Source organism: Zonotrichia leucophrys, chromosome 1, assembly GCF_028769735.1.
Source record: "Zonotrichia leucophrys gambelii isolate GWCS_2022_RI chromosome 1, RI_Zleu_2.0, whole genome shotgun sequence".
NCBI classification, from domain to species: Eukaryota; Metazoa; Chordata; class Aves; order Passeriformes; family Passerellidae; genus Zonotrichia; species Zonotrichia leucophrys.
Genome location: NC_088169.1, coordinates 68997533 through 69024986, shown reverse-complemented (window position 1 = coordinate 69024986; position 27454 = coordinate 68997533). Strand labels below are relative to the sequence as shown.

General features: G+C 39.3%; 1 protein-coding gene and 1 long non-coding RNA gene across 8 annotated transcripts in view; one reads left to right on the top strand and one right to left on the bottom strand.

Annotated features, from left to right (window-relative positions):
* Positions 1-10126, bottom strand: part of LOC135449500 (uncharacterized) — a 34112-nt gene extending 23986 nt beyond the window's left edge. The window contains exon 1 of one of the 4 annotated variants that reach the window (XR_010440754.1): positions 10038-10126. This is a non-coding gene — a long non-coding RNA (uncharacterized LOC135449500). The other 3 variants (XR_010440753.1, XR_010440752.1, XR_010440755.1) reach the window with 3 other exon arrangements.
* A 14-nt stretch (positions 10127-10140) lies between these two features.
* USPL1 (ubiquitin specific peptidase like 1) lies at positions 10141-26909 on the top strand. 4 transcript variants are annotated; one of them, XM_064716545.1, is made up of 10 exons: positions 10141-10251; positions 14506-14670; positions 15235-15363; positions 16595-17249; positions 19364-19450; positions 19871-20000; positions 20864-20989; positions 21648-21808; positions 23344-25234; positions 26510-26909. In XM_064716545.1, exons 2-10 carry the CDS (start codon positions 14572-14574, stop codon positions 26523-26525), a joined length of 3294 nt encoding a protein of 1097 aa, XP_064572615.1. In that variant the 5' UTR covers positions 10141-10251; positions 14506-14571; the 3' UTR covers positions 26526-26909. The 4 variants fall into 4 exon arrangements, with proteins under 4 accessions (XP_064572615.1, XP_064572646.1, XP_064572625.1 ...); XM_064716576.1 differs by lacking the exon at positions 14506-14670 and having other exon boundaries at positions 10146-10251; XM_064716565.1 differs by lacking the exon at positions 10141-10251 and having other exon boundaries at positions 10306-14599.
* Positions 26910-27454: the final 545 nt, after the last annotated feature.

Genomic DNA, 27454 nt, shown 5'->3' with positions numbered 1-27454 from the left:
GTGTGTGAGTGTATCAGTATATAGATTCATCCCTCTCTTGTCTACTAATAACAGAAGCAACTTAGTCATTCTTTAGACTGCTAAACACAGAAGAGATTAATGCAGTTAAACATGTCTGCTTAGGTTAGGCCTGGCATTTTCTAACTTTCAAATCCACTCCCTGATTTCAAACTTTATCGAAAAGGAAAACTGAAAAGTCATTTATAGTTTAATAAGAATTCAGAGACTTCAGAAATCCCAGTACTGGGCAGATAGACATAGAAGACCAACCCACAAACAGACCAAAGTGAAGTACAGACCGCAGTCGATGCCCTTGTTATTAGGGAACAAACACACAAGCAAGGGACACATGACAAGTACCCAGCTGCAGCTGGTATTTTTCATTACCTCTAAAATACAACTGCATAGAAAGCTGTTGTATCTTGTTCTCACAGAACTACAAGACTACCCATGCAGAATTCAAAGCTACTTAAGTGGCATTAAAATAAGAGTCCTTGGTCTGCAAATTCCAGCTCTGCTCTTTGTGTTCAGTTTAGAAGTACAATATGTACAGCCCTTGACAGCTTCCGGTCTCCTGGCACAGCATCTCATCCTAACGAGATGCATTCTTCTTAGCAGATCAGCCACTTCATCCTTTAGAACCACAAAAGGAATGAATAGCATCGAGTCCTGGTGACTTAGGAGTCTTTAGCACTTCATTCTAGCATTCAGTATTTCGCCACTCTAATCCCATAATCAGATAACATCCAATCAACATTATTTGAAAAGAATAAAATGCCCACAACATCCTTGTGGTGAAGAGCAGCATAAAGAAATAACTCCACTCCTTCCTAGCACCTCTTATTCCTTTTAATTGCTTTCTATACTCCCTAAAAGCCCAAGAGACCTGCCAGGTCCTTAACACATTACTTGAGATGTTACCATACTCCTTGTATTTTTAAATAAAAGCACACAAACGTGTTTTCCTGAAATACACTGCTACCAATAAGACATGACAACAACCACAGCCTGGTTGTTGCATTACTGAGATTAATGCAACTATTGGGAGGCTTATAATGTTACATAAAAACATTTCTAATTGCATGGAAGTGAAAGTGATTGGCCTTTTACAGGCAGCAGATAAGGGATTTCCTCTCTTATCACCAACTTCTTGCTTAAAAATAAGTAATTAACAATACCAAATGAGAACAGTTATAGAGGTATCAATGGGTATAAAGTTTATCCAGACACAGGAAGAAAATCCATATGATTCGCTGCTCCTGAGAAGTATTATTGTTTATTAAACTCAATCAGCTGTGTCTCAACATCTAGATATATTCAGATTCTACATACAGTGGGGGAGTTTGTTGGGGTGGTTGTGGGTTTGGGATTTTTTTTTTTTTAATATAAGAATGCCCTCTCACATTCCGAGTCCTTGCTTTGGAAAGTTTTTAGGGTCTCAAGCCTTTCTTAGGCTGCTAACCTGCACTGATGCCTTCGTTACTGTAGTCTCAGTACTAGTGGTACCTGAATTAGGCAGAGTAAGTTTAAATCCATTCACACACCTCAATTGCACAATAAAGCACCAAATTTTCAGCCACTCTTCTGTGGGCTAATTCTAGAACAAGTCAACTGTATGCTAGGAAAGAATTCCCACACAAGGAATTCAATCTGACATAAAACTGTATACAAAGAATTTGAAGCAATACACAAAAAAGACATGAGTGTATTCCTCTTACTGTTTTAAATCTTAAATTTTGATCAAATTTGCAATTCCATGCTACAACATGATGCAATTAGGTAAAATAATGGCAGTGACTTAAGAGTTTAGCTTATCCAACTAATGATTTTTTTTTATAAAGGAAATTATCTATTTGCATAATACAAGTGTGATAATCAAAAAACCATACTAGTAGGAACAGGCCTCAGAGGTCATCTAGTTCAATCTCTGCTCAAAGCAGCATTAATATGTGAATACTCACTAATGATACAAGTTGTACTCTCAACCTTGCAGTGCAGGCCACTAATCACATGTAATCCTTAATCAAATGCACTCAACTGCCTTTGATAGGATTACTTATCTGCAGAAGGGCTTGTGGGACCAGTCACTTGCCACACATTATTCCTAAGCATGGAACATTATAGCACTTCCAGCTGTACTCAGAACCAGTGCCACCCCTGCTTTTCACTTCAAATGTCTTCTAATCAGTACTGTTATGAGAACAGCTTTCCAAGGGGACCTGCTGTACAGGGGTAGATTTTGGTGGATAACAAAAGGATGGAGTGAAGTACGGTGTGATGAACTCCTAAGCAAGGTAGAAGCACAAGGCGGGGTCCTGGTTTCAGATGGTTTGCAGGTTGATGAATGTAGGATAGAGGTCCTGCCCTGAGAGATACCTATAAACCTAAAAATACCTATAAAGAGAAATTAGCCCCACTGGCACCAATAGTCCTTCAGATATCAAGATCAGGGACCAAACTTCAGCAGAATAAGTTTGGGAACTTCTGTTATAGTACTGCCATTTTGTTTTGTTCCTCCAGTTTTGCTCTGATAAGGACCTTCATTTTGGATTTGTGCTTAAGTTTACACCTTTATTTCATGCATGAAATATGGTACAGCATTGCTAATTACAAAAAAAAACAAAAAAAAACCCCAATTAAGAAACCCTCACTGAAACAATCCACAAGTAATAATAAAAATGTTGAAATGTTTTATAAAAACATAGTTACCCAATTACACAAGCCGAATTACAAAATAAATTTGCCTTATATTAGTTCAGTAATATCCTCTGTTCTGAAGCATGAAATACAGTGACAGTTTATCTATGCTGTGTGACAATACATGAACTCTGCCAAACAAACTAAATAAAGAAAAGTTAATCTTCTAAATAATTATTTCATTTGAACATTTAATACCTGATGTTGTAAGTAACTGCAAATATTAATATTGTGGCACTACTGTAAACAATATAGGCACTATTTAAGTGGTAACAACAGCAACAAGAAATAAATAGCAGAAGGTGTAGAAAAAAAGAAATTTACTTTAGCAACTTTGCTAACCTCAGTCTTAGGACCATTCAAAAGGCATTTTAAAACACTGGGTTCTGGGGTATTTTTAAATACACTGAAAACTGTTTAAATTCTACAGTTCCAGACATTGTTTACATGCCTTCCCCAAGCATTCATCAGTAGCCACTGCTGTTTGCTAGGTTGCATAGAGGGCCTGTCCCTGTTTGACCTCACTCACTCAAACTACTCCAACAACATCCACGGAAGGAGTTCAATTTCCCACCAGCGTTTAAGGGGCAGAAGTTAGGTCACAGGATGGTGCACCCATTTCAACCACAAAGTCATGAAAGTAAGGGACATGCTTCAAAGATGCAGGTAGGAAGAGACAACAATCAAGCCAGCAATTCTAAAGCCAAAAACAAGAGGTCAGTCAGATTCTCAAACTGACAGAGCACCTTCACCAGCAAATTCCTACCTTAGATATCTTTATTTTATACTTGTGTTAAGAAACTTCAATATTTTTTCTGATTAATAGAGGGGAGTAATTGATTCTACTAAACATTTAAGTTCCCTTTTAACAATAAACTCAATTGTTTTTGTGTTTTAGGAAGAAAAAAATTACTTTAGAATAGTTGTTTGCAACAAAACTAACTGCGTTTCCAGGTTTGCAACCCTTCTTAGAAGTGTGGTGTTTGGCATACCAGCTGAGAAAGGAAGGGCAATACCCGACTACCAAGCACCAAGTCCCTGTCCTGGCACCCTGTCTGAGAGAAGAGAGAATAAATTGCAAGGAGATGCTCCGTGGTATGATGCCAACACAGGTATGCCCACACATTGCTAGGTGCTGCTGCCATGTAAAAAGCAGATGATTGGGTTTGAGTTTTAGCCAAGGTGCAAAATTACTTTACTGAAAACTTTAACTAGATAAAAGGCAACAAAAAAAAAAAAAAAAAAAAAGAGAGAGAGAAAGAGTTTTGTCAATTATACCATATTGTGTACAGAGAATGACATCAGCACACCTCAAAACTTCTCCATTAGCACACCACAGGTTATATAAAAATTACCAGTCTGCCTATTTAATAACATTTCTGATCTACAGAAAAAGCACTATCAGGCTGAAAAGGACAATTACAGCCATTCCCTTCTGTTCTAAAGGCAAAGGTAGAAATGATGCTTTACATAGAACAAGTACTGAACACTACCATAGCTTTGGAACATCTCTCTAATTTTAAAGTACAAAGAAAGGTTGAGAGACTGACAGGGAAGAGGACACGCAATTAGATGCACTTAACAGGCCAATGGGTTGCAACACTTGAAGAAAGAAGTGCTAAATTTACATCAGCAAACCAGAACTCAGCAATATTTCATTTCAGCTAGAAGTTGAACTATTGATATTTTAGGCTAGAGGGAAAAAAGGTAATCATTTTTTGTTACCACCATGATCCCACTCATCCACTCCCTAAACCCCTTGTCAATCCAGGGTCCAAGAATTACAGAAAAAATGCTCTAAAACCAGTTTGGAGATTTAAAAAAAAAATTTATTTAGAAAAGGGTAGTGGTCTCCAGGCCCAAAACGTCTCCTATTTGAGGGTGAAGAGCTACATGCATTCTTACAGCAACTAGCATAACAAAATCATGTGGTGATTCAGCACCAGAAGCAAATAAAAACTGTCACATAAAAATATCTGGGTCCTACACTTTTATTAAAGACAAATTATTTTCTTTCATTAGCCCTACCTAAGGAATTACTTAATATACAAATAAATTTTTCAGACATTAAGAAAGCCAAGCAAAACCACCACAGGATAATTCATAAACAAGAAAGATTTTGCAAGGGCTTTAAGCTCCCACAAAATTAGTTCCACCAACTTTAACAAACTCTTTAGACTCAAGCAACTCTGTGAAATATTAGGGAAGTATGCAATATTCTGGCAATTCCAGAAAGAGGAGACAGGACAAGCAGTTGAAACTCTTCAGAATAAGCATCAGTCTTTGTTTGAATTTACACAGCACTTACTGGAAAGAGATGCCAGAAGCTGGAGCCTCTGTTCACACACAGCGTAAAGTGGCTGTAACAATACCAGGGTCCTTACACAGCATGTTTAATCAAATGGGACTGCAGAAAGCAAAAACCTCCAAGACTAAATAAGAAAAGAACCACAAGATAATGGTGATAAAATGCAGCTCAAGTGCCTCAAGTACCAGAGGGTACTTGAAGTCTCTAATGGACAGGTAATGCTACATCAGTGTAAGTTTAAATAGTAAGTAAGAATGGATAATATGCCACTTTCAAATTTCACCAAATGGATCATTGTTCTTTTTCCTTTGTCAGTACCAATTGACATCTTACAAACTTAGGATCAGTCCACTTGAAAAGACTTCTTCCTTCTGCAAGTACCAGAAGACATGAAAAATACCTTCAAGCACACTATGGAGTGTAAAAATAACAGGCCAATTTCTTGGACAGCGAGTGTGTTACTTAATATTCTTTGCTCTGCTAACATAGGAACTGGGTGCTGCAGCCAAGATATTTTGCATTTTTTTTCCTCAAGATTCACAAATTTAACTACTATGTTTGATTACCACTACTTCTTTGAAGAAGACAAAATAGCCTTTAAAGTTACTTTGAAAACAGAATGAAACAACTAAGATTCTTTTTTAAAGTGTCATTATATCAATTATTGTTTACTTGCATAGATATAATTTAGTATTAATTTCCCTTTTATAAACACACACAAAAGAGTGATAGCACCTTTTACATCACCACAGTTTTCCTAAATTCCTGTAAAATACTGTCTTTAGCAACTACTGCTGAAAATCACTATTCTCAAAATGAATGAAACTTTACTGACAATACATCTTGGAATTCTGCTATAAGTCAATCAGTTAAACCTAAAACCACCTTAGAAATTCCAGACTTCCATAAAGAGGAAGAGAAAAACAGTACAAAGGCCAAACAAAAAGGAGAGTCAAATACAATCTGCCTTAGAAGAGCAATTAATGCATGAAACCAGAAACCAGTATATCACATCTGGGCAAGTGTTAACTATTTGTTCATTTAATTTCAAAGCATTTGGCTTGCTGTAATCCTTTCTTACTCTGTAAGTCTTTTAACCAATGCAACTCCAAACTTCCATATCAGTTTTTCAAGTCCTTAACATCAAGCTAGCCAATATCTTGGTCACTACAGAGACATGAATTTTGTTTGATTGTTGCTATATTACCTCATTCTGAGTCCTATCCAAATGCTTCCATCAACATTAAGCTGTATTTTCTATTTTTGCTGATTTTCACAAGAGTAGCAATACAACATCACAGAAATATAACCTAATTACTGGAAGATTCCTAAGGACACAAATGCACAACATAACCACCATGATCATATCAGACAGCAATCAGCTTTCCACGGGTTTCAGTAACAACATTTCATAACTGGTATTTTCCCACTAGAAAGATTCCTGAAAATCATTCATTTCTGGAAACACATGAGATACTAAGTTAATTCTTGGCTGTTGTTCCTACTAGAATGGGGTCAAGAAGCCTATAGGCTGTAGAAAATGGAGGTAAAATAACTTTAAGAATAGTATGAAAAATAAGAAATTATTTTGAAGGCCAGCTGCAATTCCCAAATGGAAATCTTTGCAGTGATTTCTGAAAGCACTGCATCAGGTGTCAAGCTTCTCTTTCTACACAGCAAAAAACACACTCCTGTTAGGGATTACAAAATAAGAGGCACTCTCATAAGATCCAAGAAGAAAAAAGAAAGCTACCTTTACCTCAGAGCAATATATAGATTTCTCCTGCTCTGTCAAGGCTACATACAGGCACCATAGTAGGGAAAAAATGCAGCACATCTTTTTTTTCCTCTACTTTTGAAAATGAGTCAGAAAAATGTAAGAGGATTTTACTCCAGAAAAAATAAAGGGTTTAAACAGGCAACAGTTGACAAAAAAAATCTGGTCTCTTAGTTTAGAATCTCTCTTAGAAAAGATCTCCCTCCCTTTGGTTAAAGTACTGCAATGCAATAGCAAAAGGATACTACATGTATATATCATAGTCAGTAATGTTATTAATTTTTGGGCTTAAAAATAGTTGAGGAATGCAAAAAAGTTTACAATCACAGTCACCTGGACTTCATATACAAAAAAAAATCTAAGTGAAACAATGGCTTTCTTGTGACCTGTACAGAAAAACAGAACATAATTAATATATTTAAGCAATTAAACAGAGAAAAAGAGGTACATATATAATTAGTTACTTTATTTTTCTTACATTAAAATTTAAACTTGCAAAGTGCCATTTTGGAAATGTTCTCATGTTAGGTTTTGGAAAAAGGGGGAAAGTCAAGCAGACGTAAAATTCAAGAAACAAAACCTTTACAGCAAAAGTTTTCAGCTGGTACCTCCCACTCCATTCCCAGTTTCTCAGAGATCATCATGCAGCAACAACATGGTTAGAACTGAGCAGCCAGCGGGTGTGTAATTTGCATGTGAAAATATTTTTAGAAGACACACATGAACAGCATATGCTCTCAGCCCAAGTACAATTTTCTAAATAAATGCCCTGAATATTATTTTCCCAACATTCTTAACTATGTTCCAGATACTGGTTTCTTGTACAGATTTGTTACTCCTTGAAAGAACCAGATATATATATATACACCTATATACACATACATACATATATATATATACACACGTGTGTATATATATATATATATCAAGCCTTAAACAATGTTCATTTCAAGAGTTCATCTTGGGGTTTGAGGGGAGACTGAGTCTTCACTGTGTCCATGTAATCACAAAGTTGGAAAACAATGCTTGTCCAGTGCAACAAGAGGATGATTCCCTGATTCAGGAAGTTAAATCAGACATGGATGTCCATTCACTTGCCTGAACCAAAGGAACTTCAAAAATTGTATCTTAAAACCCTCCTAATTCTTTCTATGTTGTAAACAAAGTTTCAAAAGGCAGATAGAAATTGATAAAACAAGAAACAAGCCATGTGCTCATGCACTGTTAGTTAAATCGAAAGCGAATCTAGTCAAATTGACACAACATGCAAAACAAAACTCCTTTTGAGCAAACAGCAATCTACCTAGATCCCAAAATCATCACCAGTCCACATCTGGAACACTCAAATCAATTCCTCATGACTGCAGAGTTGCCATCACACAGTAATTATTAGTATAGGACTCGTTTGTTCAGAACAAATGAAGTTCTATGGTAAAATGAGATGAAAACATCAGTTTCTTTTCTTTGCCAACACACAAATTCTGTTCCTTAAGCATATGGAAAAACTCAGGTTCTGGATTCTGTCTGTGCCTTCCTTTAATCAACTTGAATGTCAGGGAGGAAAAAAGATAAAGGACATCAGTAAACCCTACTGTGGTACCCAGGGGGATCCTAAAAACACCTGAAATGATGGAATACTTTGGGTTGGAAGGGACCTTTAAAGCTCATCTAGTCCAACCTCATGCAATGAGTAAGGACATCTACAAGACCAGGTTGCTCAGAGTCCTGGCCCAAATGACCTTGAATGTTCCTATGGATGAAGCATCTACCATCTCTCTGCAACCTGACAGTTTTTCACCACCGTCACTGTAAAGTATTTCTTCCTAGACCCTGCTAAAATGCCTGTCCCCAAATATAAGTTAATTGACCAAGAAAGTTGGAGGTGGAAGGGAGGAGACAAAGCAGAGAATGGAGGCATTAGGCAGTTTAAAAAGTCTTGAGAGTATTGAGTAATGAATTCTAATTTACCAGAGAACTGGGGTCTAGTATTCGAGCTTTTTCAAAATCAGCCCCTGCTAACAAGCAGCAAGAACATCTATTTAATCCTTCCAGAGCACAAACACACACAAGTAAACACCTTTTGCCACATTATCTCTTAGGCTTTACACACTTGAAACAAAAGTCTGTGGAAGGCCGAAACAAAACAGCAGACTCTAGTCACCCCTGGGAAAAGCTAAAACTTGCGCTAAAACCAAAGCACTAATGAAGCACACCCCAACATCAATCTAAAAAATAAGCACTCGTGACATAATTCTTCACAAATTTCAGTGCAGTATTTCTCCAGTCAGGCATAAAACTTCCTCCAAATAGAACAAAATACTCTCAACCATTAAGTCAACCTTGACAACACTGCTGCATAAATTAAAGGAATAACTACAACAAAAAATTAGATTACGGATGTTACGACGAACCCGTTATAGTAACACATCATTTCGCAATGCAAATCATACAGGGCTAAGCGCTTTTTAAAAACGCAGCCAGGAGCGGCGTGTCAGGAAAGCAGAGGCAGGCAAGAGGAGAGAAGGATTTTCTGTGCTATCACTGGAACAATCTCCTGACTCACAGGCTCCGCAGCCGCGGGGAGCAGAGGCTGGGGCCGCACTGGCAGCTCTCCTGACGCAAGAGACGCGGAGCACTGACCTAAATGCCGCAGCTGTGAGCTCCCTGCGGCTCAGCCCGAGGAAAAGGGGCCGGCAGGGATTCAAGCGACAGCCACAAGCACTCCTGCAGCCCGAAGCTGCTGCTGCACAGACGCTCGCCGAGACCCCCACATCACCTCGACCTCTTGAGCCTGAAACTTCCCAAAACGACTGCGAGGCGAGCTCTAGGCTGAGATTTAGAGCAGAGATTTTCAACAGGGAGCTGCGCATCCCTGTAGCGCTTCGGTGGCGGCAGCAGCAGAACTGGCCGCCCCAGGGTCTCGGGCAGTCACACGGCAGGCACCGAGCCCCGGACAAGGTTAAACCCCACCTTGGGCGCGACTTTAGGCAGGCACTCAATGGCCCGCAGGTTAATCATCAACTCCCTGCGCCGGGCACCGCGCCGAGCGGCAGCGCGGCCCTTCCCGCCACCGGGGCGAGCGCCGCGGGGCCACCGCCCCCCGGGCCTCGGCTGGGGGGGAGCAGGAGCGGGCCCCTCCCTGCCCGGGGAGGCACCGCAGGACCGGCCCTCGCCGCCGGGCCCTCCCACCGCGCCGCGTGAGTGACGGAGCGGGGCGGAAGGACGCGGAGGACAGTGGGAGGGAGCCAGAAATACCTCGGGCGCTGCCGGCCCCGCTCGGCGCAGCCCAGGGCCCGCCCGGCGGTGGCTCCGCCTGCGCTGGCTGCCGGGAGCGGGGCGGGCCGGGCCCGCATGGAGGCGGGAGCGCGCCGGAAGCTGCGCAGCGGCAGCGACCGGGCGGGCGGCAGCGGAGGCCACGCGCGGCGGGATCCGGGGCAGCGGCGGGAGCCGGGAGTGGCGGCGGCCGCAGGTGAGAGCGCGGCGCCGAGCGCAGCGGGCCGGGGCTCGGCTGGCGCCGGGAGCGGCGGGCCCGGCCTGTCCCGGTCCCTTCGGTGCGAGCGGGGCGCAGGGCGGGGGGGTCTCGCGGGTCCCGAAATGCCGACTGAGTATTTCATGTCAGTAGCATGGCGGGGAAGGAAGGGTGCGGGCCTTCCGCGCCTCGCTCCTCGGAGAGGCGCCCGGGGAGGCACCGCGTGTGTGTGTCCGCTCTCGTCTGCCCCTGGCACGGTTCTCTGGTGCTCAGCGATTAACTCTGAACGCTTTTTCCCTCTGCAGTAGCGTGTGGATCACTCTGGATGTGGAATAAGAGCTCAGGAGGCAGTTTACCCATAAGTTTACCGAAAAAGCCGAGCACATTTCGGGGAGGGAGGGAGGGAGGGCGGGCAGCAGCCCCGCACTGGGCCGGCCGTGCCCTGACACCTCGTTAAGTGGCATCCACACCCCCGTGCCTCTCATTTCCACTGCCTTGGGACACAGATCGCCTGCCTTCCTGAAATCTTGCCTCTTCGCTGCAGCTATAATAAATAAACTTCACTAGTTCAGGCTGTGTTTTTTGTACATTCCCGTTTTTGTTTCAGAATGACTGAATGATTTGCCAGCAAAGTGTAGTCCCTGTCCCTCTTCATACACCCATAAAAGCTATAATAAATAAACTGCGCTAGTTCAGGCTGTGTTTTTCATACATTCCCATTTTGTTTTGGAAGGACTGAATGATTTGCCAGCAAAACGTAGTCCCAGCCCATTTAATTTGTGGGCATCTCAGAGAAGTCTGCCTGCAGAAGGAACTCTTAGAACAGTGGAGTAATGATGTTGCGTGCTGGTTCGTTTTGCAATGTCATCAGATTTATCTTTGTTTGCTTAGTCTACATTAGGCTATTTTCAGGAAGGGAGTTCATGTTTTCCCCTACACCATGGAGCCTTGCAGTTCTGCCCAGTACTCACAGGCTAGGCGGGAGAGAGAGTTGCTTTCTCACAGGAACAGTGTTACTGTTGCATCTAACAAAATATATCTTGTGGCCAAAGCTGTCAATTTTTGAGCGAGGGACTGGAATTTGGATATTTGTAGTTATAATGTCAGATAAAGAAAAACCTTAGTACTCTGATTTCTTATTGTGTAAAGAATGGAAGGGTAACTAACACCACTTTCTTTTTCTTCACAATTGTTTCTTTTAATATTTTCAATGTCACATTGATGAAGAAAAAAAGACTTGTAAAGTGATTTACAAAAACGTTATTTTTAAATGTCCTTTTAGCCTGTAAAGAAGGAGATGTCCTCTTCTCTGCAGTGTAACCAGTGTTGTTGCCTGCTTTTTGGAGTTGGTAACTGATTCTAATTCATAAGGTACAGTTTCACAAAGTACAGTTATTGTCAAAAAGGCCCGGGTCCCTTTTTCTGTAGAATTGTTTGATGCGATGGTTTGGGCTGGAAGGGACCTTTAAAGATCATTTAGTTCCGACTCCCCTGCAGTGGGCAGGGATGCTTTCTACTAGACCAGGTTCTTCTAAGCTCTGTCCCACCTGACCTTGAACATTTCCAATGATGAGACATCCACATCTTCCTTGAGCAGCCTCTCCCAGAGTCTCTCCATCCTGATGGTAGAGAATTTCTTCCTTTAATCCAATCTAAATCTTCCCTCTTTAAATTTAAAACCACTGCCCGTTGTACCATCACCACAGATCCCAGTAAAAGGCCTCTATCTCTCAAAAGCCTTTCATAATTACTGAAAGGCTGCAGTAAGGTCTCCCCAGAGCCTGCTCTTCTCCTGGCTGAACAATCTCAGCTCTCACAGCATTTCTGCATAGGAGAGGTGCTCTGGACTTGCTCCACAGGTCCACGTCATTACTCAGTTCCCAGCACTTCAGGGGGGTCTCACCAGAGCAGACTGGAGGAGCAGACTCCAGACCCCACAGTCTGAGTCTCTTTGCTGAAGATAATAAACAGTATTGGCCCTTGAGGGACACCACAGGTTTGTGCTTGCTACATTGACCTGCAGGTGTTTGGATGTGGCATCCATCCAGCCAGTTCCTCAGGCATTTAGCAGTTCTATTTCAAGGCCATGTGTCTCTATTACTTCATCTTTTCCTTATTTTGTATCTTCTGCCCTCCCTAGGTTATTTGAGTTCTCATAGGCCAATTTAATTCCATGGAATAGCAAAAAAACTTGTTCTTTACTAAGTTTTCTGCTGTTTTGTGAGTTCATTTAGTTCATAAAAAGTCTGATTAGGACATGAGCTGTCAGGAAAAGTGGGGGGAAGGGAAATAAAGAGAAAAGTGATGCCCCTATTTTGCAGCAGCAAGTTGTTAGATCTACCCAAGGAAGCGTAGCCACAGCATGATGATAACTTGGTCACATCCATAGCATATTTTGCATAACATTTTTCAATATGCAGACTTAAAGAAGGAAAGCAGCATTAATTGTTTAGAACATGCCCTAGTAAGGCTGAGAGTGCCATCCTTTGTACTTGCCCATGTGTAATGCAGTTATTGCCCGTGGCTGCAATGAGTTGTTGCAGTACTTGATGCAGCAGTCTTTACTTGGCTGTTTTTCTTGGCAGGGTTGATCTGATGCCCAGTGTTTGTACATTGTGCAAAGATCACCAGTGCCTTCCTGTAAAGTTAGAAACTTTGAAGAGTACAGGCAGGCCTCTTGGTACCACTCTACATATCTAGCACTGGCAGACCTATTTTATTTGCTCATTGTGTTGGTCTTTGAACTAAAAGGATAATTAATTTTCTTTAAATGTTATTATTGTAGTAAGAAATAAAAGTCTTTATTTCAATATTGTGGTACTATTGGTTGGGTGACTATAGCTGAGGGAGGTATTGTACGTCTCAGAACATCTTATAAATCTCAGTATTTAAGCTTTAAAAGAAGAGCAGAAGAAACAGAAACTGAACACATCCAGAAAAAAAGCAACTTGATTTCCTTTTGAGAGAGCTGGTAGCATAAACAGGGCTTTGCAAAGAAATACATGTGTTTTATAAAACCAAGGGGCATGCTTAAAACAGAATAACCTGCAGGTTCTTAGTGTTACTAACCTTCTGAGTGTGTGGTGAATTTTTGTGGTGAGAAAAAATTTCTCAGGAGTTTCTGTCATGTGATCTGTTTTTTATTTACTCTGGAGCGCTGAGACTGCTTCATGCCAAGGAATCAACTAAAAGTCCCTTGAAAAATAAAGTTATGTATTATGGTATGATATAGCCTATGATAAAGGTTCTTATCTGTACAACCTTTAATTGTACAAAACAAGTCAACTTCCTGGCTAGACTAAATATATGATAACAGTTGAGTTGCAGTGTGATAGTGCTGCTGCTGCTGTGTGAAAAGTTGGGGTGCTTGTCTTTCCTTTACACTCCAACAAGCTTGTATACCTTGAGCTAATTCATTAATTTTCAACTTGTATGAGCCCATGCTGTTTCATGGGCACCCTACAACATTACTTGGAAAGCCAAATGTGCTCTAAGGGACATGGATTGTTATTTTTATGCTCTTGCCTTCTATTACAACCATTAGTTTCATCAGTCAGGGAATACTGCCTCTACGTGCTGCAGACTGATAATTGTGAAAAGGGCTGCTGGACACACTGAAGGTTTAGATAGGATGTCATCTCATTTTGACCCGCTCTTAAGTTGCCATGGGGTTCTGATTTGAATTCTGAGTGGTTGTGTTTTTCTGTTGCGCTTTTTTAGTTCATGCTCTGTTGGTTTTTGGCATTGCATGCAGTTCTGTAGGGTCTCTTCTTGCGAAGTATTGTAAGTAGGTTTAGGTTGAATGAGTATTTATACTGGTCTCAAGAATGCCTGGAGAATTTTTTTTTGGTAAGGAGTTGTTGCTGTACTGTATAAAGGGCTGAAAGGACATCATGGTGTGGGAGAAAATGTTTTTCATTGAAGTAATGAAAAGGGAACAATTGTGGCTGAAGGAAAGATACTGCACTGATGACTTTGCAATTCAACCTAACTTAGTCATGCATCTTGAAGAGATATATGTTTATTCTAGTCAGTTTCAAGTCCACCGGAGCAGGATTGGGTTCCTGTAGTTCTTAGTTTAAAGTTTTGAGTTCACAATCTGCACTAGAACAAAAAAAAGTATTTTCAGTTTAGGAGATACTCTTCTGAATTAATTTCCACAAACTATGCAAGCTGCATTGTTGCTGGTATTTTTTTTTCCCAAACTTCAGTCTAATTTTTCTTTAATTGTTTTATTCACTTCTTATTTTTCAGGAGTCTGAAAAATCCTTAGTGGTCATGACATTGTTACAAGTGACATAAATTAGCCAGTGGCTCAGAATGATGGATACCCAGAAGACTACAAATGGTTTGCAAGTGATTGGAGAAGGGACTGGTATAGGGAAATCGACACTCCACATGGTGGGGTATTTGGGAAAAGTCAGTTGAAACTTGTTTTACATATGTGCAAAGTTCATATTTTTCTCTGGTTTGAGAGATTTTTAATTGGTCTTAATTTTACCCCAAAAATAAAATTCAAATTCATTTTCCACGGAAATCTATAACAATGGCGAAAGATTATTCTAAGTAAATATGTGCCTATGTTTTTTACTGGCACTATTTTTACAACTGTTTGCATTCCTATGAAAATTGATTTGTCTTTCAAAGACCTGAGCTTGTGTTCCCTGGCAATAAGGGTCCTGTGGTTTAGTTCAAGTAAATAAAACATGCATAAAATTACATAAAATGTGCAAAAATAAAATGTGGTGTTAAAGACACTTTATTTGAATATTTAACTAAAAAGATAAATTTATTTTAATCATGCTACCGTACAAATATATTAAAATATTTAAAAAGAAACCAATGTAGTTTGCTTTTTATATTGTATTGTATTATATCTAGAAATTGAACAGTGATTTTGTATAAGAATGTCTTACCTTGGGATAATGTATGAAATACATAAATTTATGCTGCTTTATCTTTCTTGGTTTGTTTTTATTTTAGAGCTGTAATCCTGTGGAAACAACTGCACATGGGTATTGTCCAGTCTGCAAAGAGAAGGGTCAGATCCAAGGTTTACGGACTTACCGCCTTAATTTTCAAGAGTCCATTTTCCTTTGTGAAAATCCTCAGGTATTACACTAATAGAGAGTTTTATTTGGCCCTGCAGAGGCCCTTACCTTCAGCAGTTACACCTCTCTAAGGCTGTGATTTTGTTGGTAGTAAGCAGACTGTTAAAATAGGACCCCTCTGAGTCTGTATGCTGCAGGATGTTTGCTTGCAAATAGGGAAAAACAGAACTAACCTGTGTATATGCAGTGTTTAGGCATAGGCTGCTCCCCTAAAGGATTAAAAAGAGTAAAAAATGAAATAAAGGAGGGTTCTTCTCAATTAGCAAGGGATCATAAGTGGTACTAAATGAATTTTTGTACAAGTCAGACTAGAAGGTGAATATTTGATGATCCATGGAACTAGTACGCAACTAGCAGATCTGAGTCTCCCATTTTCCCTTCTATAAGTCTGGGTAATGCATATAGGTTTATAATTGTAATTACTATGCTTTTATTTCTTTTTTCCCCCCATTTTTAATTTTAACCTTAGCTGGATTTCTGTGCTGCTTAATATTTGACTTGTGATTTTGCTACCTCTTCCTTCACTGCTCCATGTATGTGGGAAGGGTATAGCAATCGCAAATGGACTTAAATTGCCCTTAAATTAGTAGAAACTTGACTAGATATGGGTCTCAGAGTTGGTTTTCCCATTCTTTCCTGCTTTTAACTAATTATGGTATAGTTCTGGAGACTGGTAATAGGGATTTGTCTATATTCATTGAGCTAGCCTGAAAGATACCTTGTCAATTTGGGCACCAGTAGTCTCTCAGGCATGAGATAATAATGTCAAATCTGTACCCTAAATGAGCGGATTTAGCAGAATAAGACAAGAGGACTCTCCTTAGCAAAATTAAGTTGTTTGCAGAGGTTGGGAGAGTTTACTGGAAAAGTAGTGTTGAAGTATCGCTGCTGATGTATTTATTTCATAGTTGCTTATAAGACAGTGGTGGGATAACACACCCTTTCTGTCATACCTATGTTGAATATATGTATTTATTTAATTAAAAAATCACTTTACAGGAGTCCCTATTGCTGGGTTGGATGGAGGTCTAAGCAACTTGGTCCAGTAGAAGGTGTCCCTGCCCGTGGCAGGGGGTTTGGAACTGGATGGTCTGTAGCATCCTTTCTAAACCAAGCCATTTTATGATTTGTGATTCAACTCCATTTTAAAAGTATGTTTTGCACTTTCTTTAGCTCTCATTCACCTGAAATTGCTTTGTAGATTTCACTGTAACCTTTTTTCTTTCCTTTAGTGTATCTACCCACTTGGTTATAAACCATTAAACAGCATAATTACTTCTGCTGGTTCAGAAAATCATCAAGCTCCATCTACTCACAAGAAGAGGAAATTTGGTAATATCAGTGACTTTTCTGCTGTTGGATCAGATCCAAAAAAAGCAAATAACAACGTGCTCAATGTTGAGCACACCATTAATGCAGACTCAGTTGTGAAAGGCTGCCAGAATAGTTTGTGTATTCCCAAGGCAAGCCTACACAGTGTATTACAAAATGACCAGCAAAACCCTGGCAATCATGTGGGGTCTTGCATGCAGAACGTGGATTTTGAAACAACCACCAAGACCAACAACTACCAAGAAAGTCCACCAAAGACTTCTAGTCCCAAAACACAATTATTGCCAAATTCTCAGAATTTGTCAACAGCATCTGAAATTTCACTCAAAGAGGATAATGGTTCCACTAATAACAGAGATTTGTGTCTTCAGTGGAGAAACAAACATAATCTTTGTTGGTTAGATTGTATTTTGTCAGCACTGGTACACTTAGAAACATTAAAATCTGCTCTAGCAGAAGAATGTAACAATGGAAAATGTTTACTCCAGAAACTTATAACAAAGTATAATCAAGCATCTGTTCTTCTGAATACCTGTAAAAGGAGTAAAGTAAAAGGTGAGTAAATTTAGCTGCTGTTTTCTATAGTTAGACTGATTTGCTACAAATATGTGGAATTTTTATATATGCCTCTGTTCTATTTCAAGATGGCAAAAAATACAACTATTACCATGAATTTGAAGAATAGTGTGCATTCTCTAGTAAAATCCTGGTAACATCTGAAATTGTTTTTCTTGGGCAAACATGCACTCTGAAGGCATCAAACACCAAGCATCTCTTAATTTTTTTTTGTCATATCCAACAAAAAGATATTATGAATTATTTATGTAATTCACCCTTACTTTGTTTTCTTCCCCTCTATTGGATAACATGTTAGGATACTGTTATAAGCTTGATCTTTGAAACAATTTCTGTTATGGTTTATCCTTGTGTAAATGGGCAGTTGCCTTGTCACACTGAAAATAGTAAAGCTGGGAACATAAGTTCTTTTCTGGCTCCAGCTGTGCTCATTGAAGGAGTGCTTCCCCTGAGGTGTGCAAGCTGCTATAGATGACAGTGTTTCCTAACCTGCTTCAGCCTGAAGTGGTCAAACACATGAACCTGGATCCTGTGGTCTGGAAAGGATTAGTTAGTACTCAGTAACCCTTAACAAAGGGTAAGCAGGTCAGCTTAGCTTTACACACTGGAGGATTGTAACTGAGGAGGATGTGTCACTGTATTCTGCTGGTGTGGCCTTTAGTCATTTTCTGTTCTGTGGAGTCTGTTTAAGACTCCTAAACTAAGATCATGGGTTTTTTATTTCTCTTGAACTGGACCATTGGTGTCATAAGTCTAAACTTCTAAGATATGGTCTGTTACAGAAGGAGTAAAGCTCTCTGGTTAGCCAGTACCTCTCGTGAATTTCAGTGGACACTCTGTTGTACTATGTGTATTTGAATATAAAAAGCACAGTCACAGGACAGCCCTAGGTAACTTGAAAAAGGTCCTGTCTTTCCTGGGAAAAATAATGTGCATCAGAAATGCTTTAATCCATGTTACAAAGCGGGGAGAAACCCCCAAAATATTCTGAGCTAGTTCATGTACTGTGCTTGCCAGGAAGTCAGGATGCTTGAGTTTAGGTGTTCAGCTGTTACTGGGAAGTCCTTTGCTATCCTAGAACCTGTCTGAGATGTTTGTCTTTGTTGGGCTGGGTTTGCAAAGGAGCTCTGCTGGTGTGCAGTAACCCTTAAATGGGAATGTTAAGTGTTGGAATACAGTGTTGGTTTGAAAGTACTTAAACCTTTTCATTTCAATTGCTGCAAAACAAATCAGTTTATTTGGGTAACAGCGGAGAAGGGATTGGGTGAAGAGTATTTTTGTGGAGAATAGGTGTAGAATTCATTCTGTTCTTTTGTGTAATTTTACCATATCTTTTGCATGCAGCTATTTTAAAAACAATTCAAAGCAATATAGCTGCAAGAAACTTTGTTTCTTTTTTCTATACACAGTTTATATGTATTAAGCAGTTTCAATGGCTATTCTGAATATTTCCTTTAATTTCTGCAGGTAATGATCATGATTGTGTAGTAGAAGTTATGTTCTTGCTTGTGTTTGAGGAATGTATTTGTGTTTAAACAACATGCAAAATTAAAATACTAAGATATATAAAGTAAAAAGTTATTTTTAAATTTAAAATTATTTTTACTGTTTGAAAAGCTCACTTAGGGAATTGGTATTTAATCTGAAACAATACATTAAAATGTTTTATTATTTGAATTGTATAGCCTTAAAATGCATGTAAGCAAATTTTTGTGCTTTTGGTCTTTATGCTTAAGTTTTAAATTTTTCTTTTAATCTCTGAGTCTTCAGGATTTGTAATGTGTGGTCACACTATCCTTAAAATTGTTACTACATAGCTGGTGGTGCAGGCTCTTAGTCATAAGTCAGAGCAAGTAGTTTTTAGTCAGCAGACTGCAGTAAACTGAGTAACTTGTGTAAATTCTTCTCCAATTTTCAAACCCATTAATACCAAGAATTGGCTGTTCTACCAACAAGCCTTAGGCAAGTATGGGTCAATATGAAAGGCATTGGTTTGCAGAGAGGGAGTGCATGCTGGGGGTACATATGTGTGTGAAAAGGTGTGGGGCTGTTACACACGACTACATGAACACATACGTATTTTTTTTCTTTAGATGTTCTTCCAAAAGCAGAATCTCAGCTCAATGAAATCAGAAACGTAATGTTTACAGAACTTAAGCCTCAGCTGACATGTGAATTGGGTAAGTAATTAGTGCAGCATCTCAGTAATTACTTTCAGGAAACCCTAGATATAAAGCTTTTTATGTCACACATAAAAGTATGTGTGTAGGAATGCATACGAGAAAGTTTGGAAATACATTTGTTTCTATTGGTGACTTACACATACTTTACAGTATGATCAGCTGGTTTGTCCTTTGCCCATTTTGACTTTTTAGAGAGCAGATTATCAGCAAGTAATTCTGCTGTAGTCATGAAATTGTCACTGACAACAATCTAATAACATGGATCAATCCCTTTGCTGTGAGAATTGCAAATAGAGCCTCGAAATAATAACTGACATTTAAATCGAAGTAATAAGCCTTCTTATTACTTCCTTTTTGAGGTACTGAAAGGTGATTTCAGATATTTAGTGACCATCTTTTTCTGCCCCATCTTTGAAGGTAATATGAAGAATCCAGTGTTTGCACTTCAACTACTCCTACAAGTGGATCAACAAGCTGAGAAACTATTCTTGCATTCATTTTCATGGAAGTTTGAATGTGTACATTGTGGCCACAAATACCAGGACCGGTGAGATTTTTATAGAAATAGCTTCTACATAGCTGTTCTACCTTACCTTTTTAAATCTGCATATAATAGTTGGTTTTCTTCAGATTTCCAGGTTTAAGGTTGTTGTTGAAGTTTTACATCATCTGCTTTTTCATTTGCAAATAATCTACTGCTATTCCATGTCTTAAGCAGCCATGTTATCAGTTAATTAAGAAAGAAACAATAGGTAACTGTGTGAGTCTCTCTGGACATACTTACTGTGAGATTTTGCTGAGAGAGTGCAAATTGCTGTGGTTCTAAAGAATGTATGCCTAGAACACTTTTGCTATTGAGAAATACCTGGCATATTCACTTGGGTTACAAAGAATCTGAGATTGTCTAACATAGTTTGTCTATTTTAAAATAGTTTTACAGGGGAGTAATTTCTTGAGAATTGATTTAGTTCTTTGTAGCCACAGGTACAAGCTTGTAATTTAGGCTACTTTTAGAGTCAGCAGGTAAAGAGAGATACCTTCAGAATGCAGCTCATTTTATTTGAAAAACATCTGTATTACCTAGTAAATTATGCAGATCCTGGTACAAGCTCTGTCTTATGTTGGAAAGGAAACAGAGATAACATTGGAAGGGAGAAAAAGCAAATATTGTGAAACTGAAGGCCACAGGGCTGCTGAAAACAAATTGTGACTGATGCTGTTTGGCAGAACTGAATTCAGGGCTGACTTGGATGTGATGCTGTCACAGTGAATTCCACACAAATGGCATGAGCATGAATAGTATTTGGGTTTTTATAATGTTTTTATAACTTGTTTCCTGGTAAAGTATGTATATTTATGGCTTTCTGATCACCAACTCAGCTTACTCTTTATTTGTGCGTGTGTGTCCAGATTGAAGAAAACCCTAACAACGTTTACAAATGTAATCCCTGATTGGCATCCTCTCAATGCTGTTCATATTGGACCGTGTATTAACTGTGGAAATACGTCTCAAAGACAACAGATGATCCTGGAAAAGTAAGTTTGAATATGTGAACTTGAAAGTAACGTACATAAAGTTCTTCTTTTATTGAACCTATGACTTCTGAAACCAAACTATTACTGTGGATTTGCAGAGATTCTAAACCTTAAATTCTGATCACTACTCACTTTTAAAGATTTTTAGATCATTCTTATAAGCTGAAATAGCAAGTAGTGTTTACTAAAGATGAAACAGAGCAGTGTTTAACATGCTGACCACCATGTGTTTGAACTAGGTCATAAATACTGAACTATCAAGTAGTAAATACAGACAACTGATATCCAATGTCAGCCTTTTCACAGCCCCTGCTATGGATAAAAGTTGTTTGATCATTTGTTTACTTAATTGACCTGGGAACAATTGTCCCTTGCTACTGTGTTTATGGCACAGGAATCTTTTTTTTCTCAATTTTTCCCCACTCCCCAAATCTCTTATTTGGTGTTGGGTTTTTCCCCCCCCTAATCTGTAATTAAATGGAACATGCAGTTGGGATATTCTTTTTCCTTTCTGCTTACTGTGCAATCTGAAGAGTCTGTGAGGAAGTAGAATAGTAAGGGCAGAACCAAATACTTGTAGAGATGTCTTACTTTTTCATTAGGAAGTTTTGCCACTGTTCTATTGTAATAAACTGGTTCTTTATTGTTTCTTTGTCAGAGTACCCTCAATATTAACATTACATTTTGTGGAAGGCTTGCCACATAACAACCTGGAGAAATACTCATTTCAGTTTGAGGAAGACACCTACCAAATAACATCTGTTGTTCAGTATCAAACAGATAAGAAGCACTTCATAAGCTGGTCTTTGAATCCTGATGGTAAGAATCACAGAATGGGTCAGGTTGGAAGGGGCCACAGGGGGTGATCCAACTTCCCTGCTCAAGCAGGGCCATCCCAGAGCACATGGCACAGGATGACATCCAGATGGTTCTTGAATATTTCCTGTGAGGGAAAGCCCACAACCTCTCTGGGCAATCTGCTCCAGTGTGTTGTCACTGCACAGTAAGGAAGTCCTTCCTCATGTTCAGGTGGAACTTCCTGTGCATCAGTTTCTGCCCATTACCTTCTGTCCTACTGCTGAGCGCTGCTGAGCAGGGCCTGCCGTGTGTCTTCCGACACCTCCTCTGGATACTTACAGACACTGGTGAGGTCCCCTCTCAGTTGTCTTTTTTGAAGGCTGAACAGGCCCAACTCCCTCAGTCTTTCCTCATAAAAGAGAGAGATAAGACAGAGTTTATGGTTCTTATCTACCATAATATTTCATGAGTTTTATGGGTTACTGCAGTAGTCTCAACCGTTGATATATAATAACAAAGATTTCTTTTGTCTGCAATCTAAACTTCATATTAAATTGTTGCAAATAATTTGGTTTCTCAGAGTGAAGGTTTTCGGTTGGTTTTACTGCTCTGTGCTGTCTTACAGAGCACTTACTGGAAAAAGTAATTTGGCTATAGAGTTTTTTTCCCTTCATAACTTCGTAAAAGTTAAAAAATGCAGTCTGACCATGACTGTGGAACAAATAGTATTGTTTATTTTTAAACCAGTGATTCATCCATTCTTGGCTGGAAACAAGGTAACCTATGGTACTATGAGCAATTAATGAAGTTATTTTTTATATCTGAACTTTATGGCACCTCAGGGGTGGGAGGCAGAAATCCATGTTGGAAACATTACTAATGGTATGATGGTTGTACCACTGATGGAAGATCCATAAATAGAGAAGGTGAAAAGGTGATATTTTGATAATCATGCCTCTGTAGAGAGCATGGGGTACAGTATTATGAAGTGTTGTGACAGCATGAAAATTGTCTAAGTCATACTGCCAGAGATAAAAAAGAAATGGGGAGAGGAAGCAGTTGGGAAATGCCTAGTTAAGAAGCTCCTATATGCCATATATATCTGTTTTAAAATTCTTAAAGCTGTAAAATATTCTTTCATGATCTATGAACAGTTTGCAGGTGATGAGACAAGAGTTTTAAAATAAGCAGTTTCATTTTAGCTCCTGTGCTTCCTACCCAGGCAATTAAAAGGTCTACAGAGAAACTTAATTTAAGAGGTGGTTCTTGCCTCAGACTTGTGAGAGTATTTTCAGACAAGATGTTTCAGCCAAAAAATCCCTTAGCTAGCTTTGTTTTATGGTTGACCTACTCTGACCTGCAATAATATTGCTGCAACTTCTTGTATTTGCTCTTTTCACAGTGGAAGTCTCCTAGTTTTCTCTGGAGAAAAAAAACCCCAAACTCTATTTTCTGCTTGCCAGGAGAATGGGTTAATAAAAATACTTGACAAGTGTGAGGATAGTAATTTCAATTTTAAAAGTCTCTGAGTCTCTGCACTGATTGCTATTTTTCAGGAACTTGGCTTGAATGTGATGATTTAAAGGGTCCGTATTGCAAGAGACGTAAAAGATTTGAAGTTCCTCCTTCAGAGATTCATATTATTATCTGGGAAAAGAAAGCATCCCATGTGCCACAAGAGCTGAATTCACAGTTCCAAAGTAAAAATAGTGAAGCTACTCCTCTTAATAATGTACATTCAAATTCCACGGTGTTGGATTATTTTGATAACACTGTCGGCAAAACACCTGCAGAACCTCACAAAGAGCATTCTGTGAGGACTCCAGAGAAGAAACAGCAGCAAGTAACTGAGGACAAAAGTATTGTTCATCATGGTTCAGAAAATCTGGCAGATGGTGATCTTGTAACACTGATGCCTGAAGAAGTTCTGGTTGACTCAGAAGATAAATCGCTGCCTAACGGATGGATGGTGGGAAATAACCTTCTTGATGGATGGGGCACACCAGAACAGCTGGAACCAGCTTTTTCACTTAGCACTCCATATGCAGGAGAGTTTGCTGGAACTAGTCTAGCTATGAACAGTAAATCCATGTTGTATGAAAATTCCAGTATTTGCTTTCCTCTAGAAGAGTTGAACCCAGTAAATATTACTGCTCCTGTGCCCAAAAAACATGACCCTGATTCATCTAACTCATCACCTTCTCAGTTAAATGACAGAGCTAATTTAGCTAACAGAGAACATGGATTAAATTCAGAACTACTGCTAAGCAAGAATTGGTTAGCAGTAGAAAATACTACACAAAAACCGCCTGACTTGAGAGATGCAAGCAAAACTGTAGTTAATTCTCAAGTTGGCAGTTCTTCTGGTGCCAGTAATTCAGTTCAGTCCTCACACAAAGACCGAAAAGGAGGATTTGTAGGAAGCTGGGTAAAGAAATTAAGCAAGAGTACTTCTTTTATGCCTTCAAGTGCCTCAGCTCTCAAGAATGAGAGAAATTGCAAAACTCCCTCATTGCAAAAAATAAGTGAAGTTCGGCTGCCAGTTAAGGGTGCAAGTAACTTCGGTGGATTTCAAAGCAGAGGTACAAAGAAAACAACTGAGACCCCAAAGTTACTGGCTCCTCAGAGTAATAATACTCATCCTTTATCAAATTTCAAAGGATTTTCTCAAAGCACTTGTCTTCCAACAGCAAATCATACCACTATTGTAGGTCCAACTTGGTTTAAGTCACAAAGTATGTTGGGTGCCTCAGATGAAGTGACTCAGTTCCCCTCCCCTGGCTATAACTCTGGCAAGGCAGAAGAGTCAGAGAGTGACAAAACAAAAAAACTTCGCCTAAAATTGTTAAAAAAACTTAATGCTAAAAAGAAGAAGTTGGCTTCACTGGATAGATTAGCAGTGGAACAGATGAAACGGGAAAAAGTTGTGAGTGGAGACGTGAGCACCCCATCGCCGACTGAATCTCAGAATGACAGTGAATTATTGCAGAGCTTAAGGGAGCTGCAGTATCAGATTGATGTCACAGGGAATGGACCTGGTTTGAATGCAAACGCTGTGCCAGGGTGCACTGGCCCTGATAACGCTGACGAAATACTGGCAGAAATACTGTCCCCTATTTCCACTGTTGCTTCCTTGGAGGAGCCCAAGAGCGGAGATGAGTGCATGTACATGGAAATGGTGCACGGCAGCGTGGCAACGGCCGTGCCCCAGGAGAACACCCCGGTGCCACAGGCAGCAGTGACAAGTGAGGACCACAATTACTACAGTCCTGTGAAGGACACCACTTCGGAGCTTGATGCAATAAACAAACACAGTGGGAAAAAACTTTCTTTTGAAAGTCCTACAAGAGATGATATCCTCGAAGACCTGTTCTCCATTTCAGCACCAAGCTCAATGGCAGATGACATGGATTTACCTCATTTTGATGAAACTCTGTTTGAAACTTGGTAAATACTCAGTTTCTTGAGTTTAAGTATTTTTTCAGTATTATGTATATTTTGAAACAAAGCACTACTAAATTATATTTTATAACTAATTTAATTGCACACTGGCTGTACTTGAACAATTTACATTTGAGATTTTTTTCTTAATATTTTACCATAACAAGCAAATCAGGGTTTAATGTATTCTATTCTTCTGAGAAGCAGTTATTTTAGCTGTCAGATATGACAATGATTTTTAATTAAGAGCTCCTAAGAGTCTTAATTTTTGCTGCTTTTAATATGAAAATCTTCCATACTCTAGTGTGTTTGAGAACTAATTAAGTTCTGTAGTCTTGATGATATAATGGTGTAAGAAATACTATTTATATAGTAATGAATTTACAGAACCACTCAACTCCTGAAGTTATTTTGTCCAACATTTAAAAAAAAAATTTAAGTACCTTCTGTAAGTAGGGAATTTTTCATTCTCTGATATGAACTTAGAGGTTTCTTAGAATTAACTGTAAGTTAATGCCTATTACTGTTGTCACTTGGAGTTTTTCATGACTCAGGCAGTGCACCCCCGACTGTATGTGAGGTGCCAAGAAGAGGCAAGGTCAGTAGGAAGAAAGTAATGGAAAAATATGGCAAGACAGCAGTGAGTAAGCAGAGGGATTCACACCTTGGTGTTTCTGGATATGTATAGCTTTCATTTTGCCAGATTGGAGTCTTTTTTTAAATGCATGGCCACAAAGCTGAGGGTATTATATGCCAAGTTAGATTAGCTGTACACTTTTCTTGTTCTTGGAAATAAGGATTTTATCAGCAAGTCTTTATATCAGGCATATTTAGAACTGTCCTGCATTTTTTCATTGTTTCAGATTCCATGCTCAAAACATTAAATGCTCAGTCTTACTTTTCCAGTAGATGCAGTTAAACATAATGCTATTACAAGGCATGGTTACAGATTCTAATGGTTTTGGATTGTTTGAACTAGTGTTTGAAAAATTATCATTGGCCCTGAACTTGTTGCAATTTGATACATTGTTATCAAACTGGTACTTTAGGCTATGAATTTTTGAAATTCAAGTTATTGTGAAGAACTTGAGCTTCTTCTTTGTTTTAAATACTGTAATTGGTAATGTTACAATAGAAAACGAATGGATTCTGAATGTTAAGGGCTGGTGTACTGCTTGTGAAATGTTTGCCCATTCATGAATTCCCTAATTAAAAAAAAAAAAAGAAAAAAAAAAGTGCTGATTAAAATGAGAGTTTGATTTATCCATGAATGGATTGCAGTGACCTGCAGCTGTGACATGGGAGCTCCTTCACCACTGGCTTGGGACACAAACAGACCCAGGGGTGAGTAAAGCAGTGAGCCCAGCGTTGGTGATGCAGAAGGCAGGACAGGAGGAAGAAATCCTGCTAGAAGATGTGGAGATCCTGGTGGAGAGGTTTATAATGAGGTTCAAGGCAGAGGAGGGAGGGTGTGGGAGCACACCTGCTGTGCACATACACCTAGACAGAAGCAAGAACCTCTGGTCACCACTGGCGTCCCCTCGACAAACTGAAGCTGGGAGTGTTTGTTCTGCAGCTGCGTGGGATTCAGTGTGGGTACAGGTATATATAGAAGCTCCAAGGGCAAACAAATAGCACTTGAGATTAAAGAAGGTATGAAAATAAATCTGTTGGTGCTGCATGTTCCTGGCTGCCTTTTTCTCTGAAACAGAAAACTAAAGATGACGCAGTGCAGATTTGCTTGTTTCCATAAATGTTATACTGCCTCTGATCCTGTGCAAGTGAGAATTCAGCTGGGTTTGAATGAAAAACCCATGACTAAAGAAATTGTTTGGAATTTTAAATGTTACTGGGTGTTTTATATTAAGAGTAGTTTTTAAATGCAGCTCTTAATTTGCCATGAAGAGAATACAAAGTATCATAGTCATCTTTTGTCAATTGGAAGTACAGGTAGTGATCAGAAACTGGCCCCTGTATTATGGAGGTTTTATTAGTGTTCTAGGATAGATTTCCCAAAGTCTAAGGGCTTTGAGCACTGCCATCTTCACCACTAAACCATGCCCGTAAATGCCACATCTACATTTTTTGAACACTTCCAACCATGATAACTTCACCACTTCCCTGGGCAGTCTCTTCCAATTCCTAACCATCCTTTCAGAGAGGAGATTTTTCCTAACATCCAATCTAACCTCCCATGGCACAACTTGAAACCATTTCCTCTCATCC

Bases quoted from the DNA above. Each gene is read 5' to 3' on its own strand.
- USPL1 (XM_064716545.1), top strand. From the start codon at position 14,572: ATGATGGATACCCAGAAGACTACAAATGGTTTGCAAGTGATTGGAGAA. The intron at 19,451-19,870 runs GTAAGTAATTAG...CCATCTTTGAAG, and splicing joins TCAGCTGACATGTGAATTGG to GTAATATGAAGAATCCAGTG. The intron at 21,809-23,343 runs GTAAGAATCACA...GCTATTTTTCAG, and splicing joins CTGGTCTTTGAATCCTGATG to GAACTTGGCTTGAATGTGAT.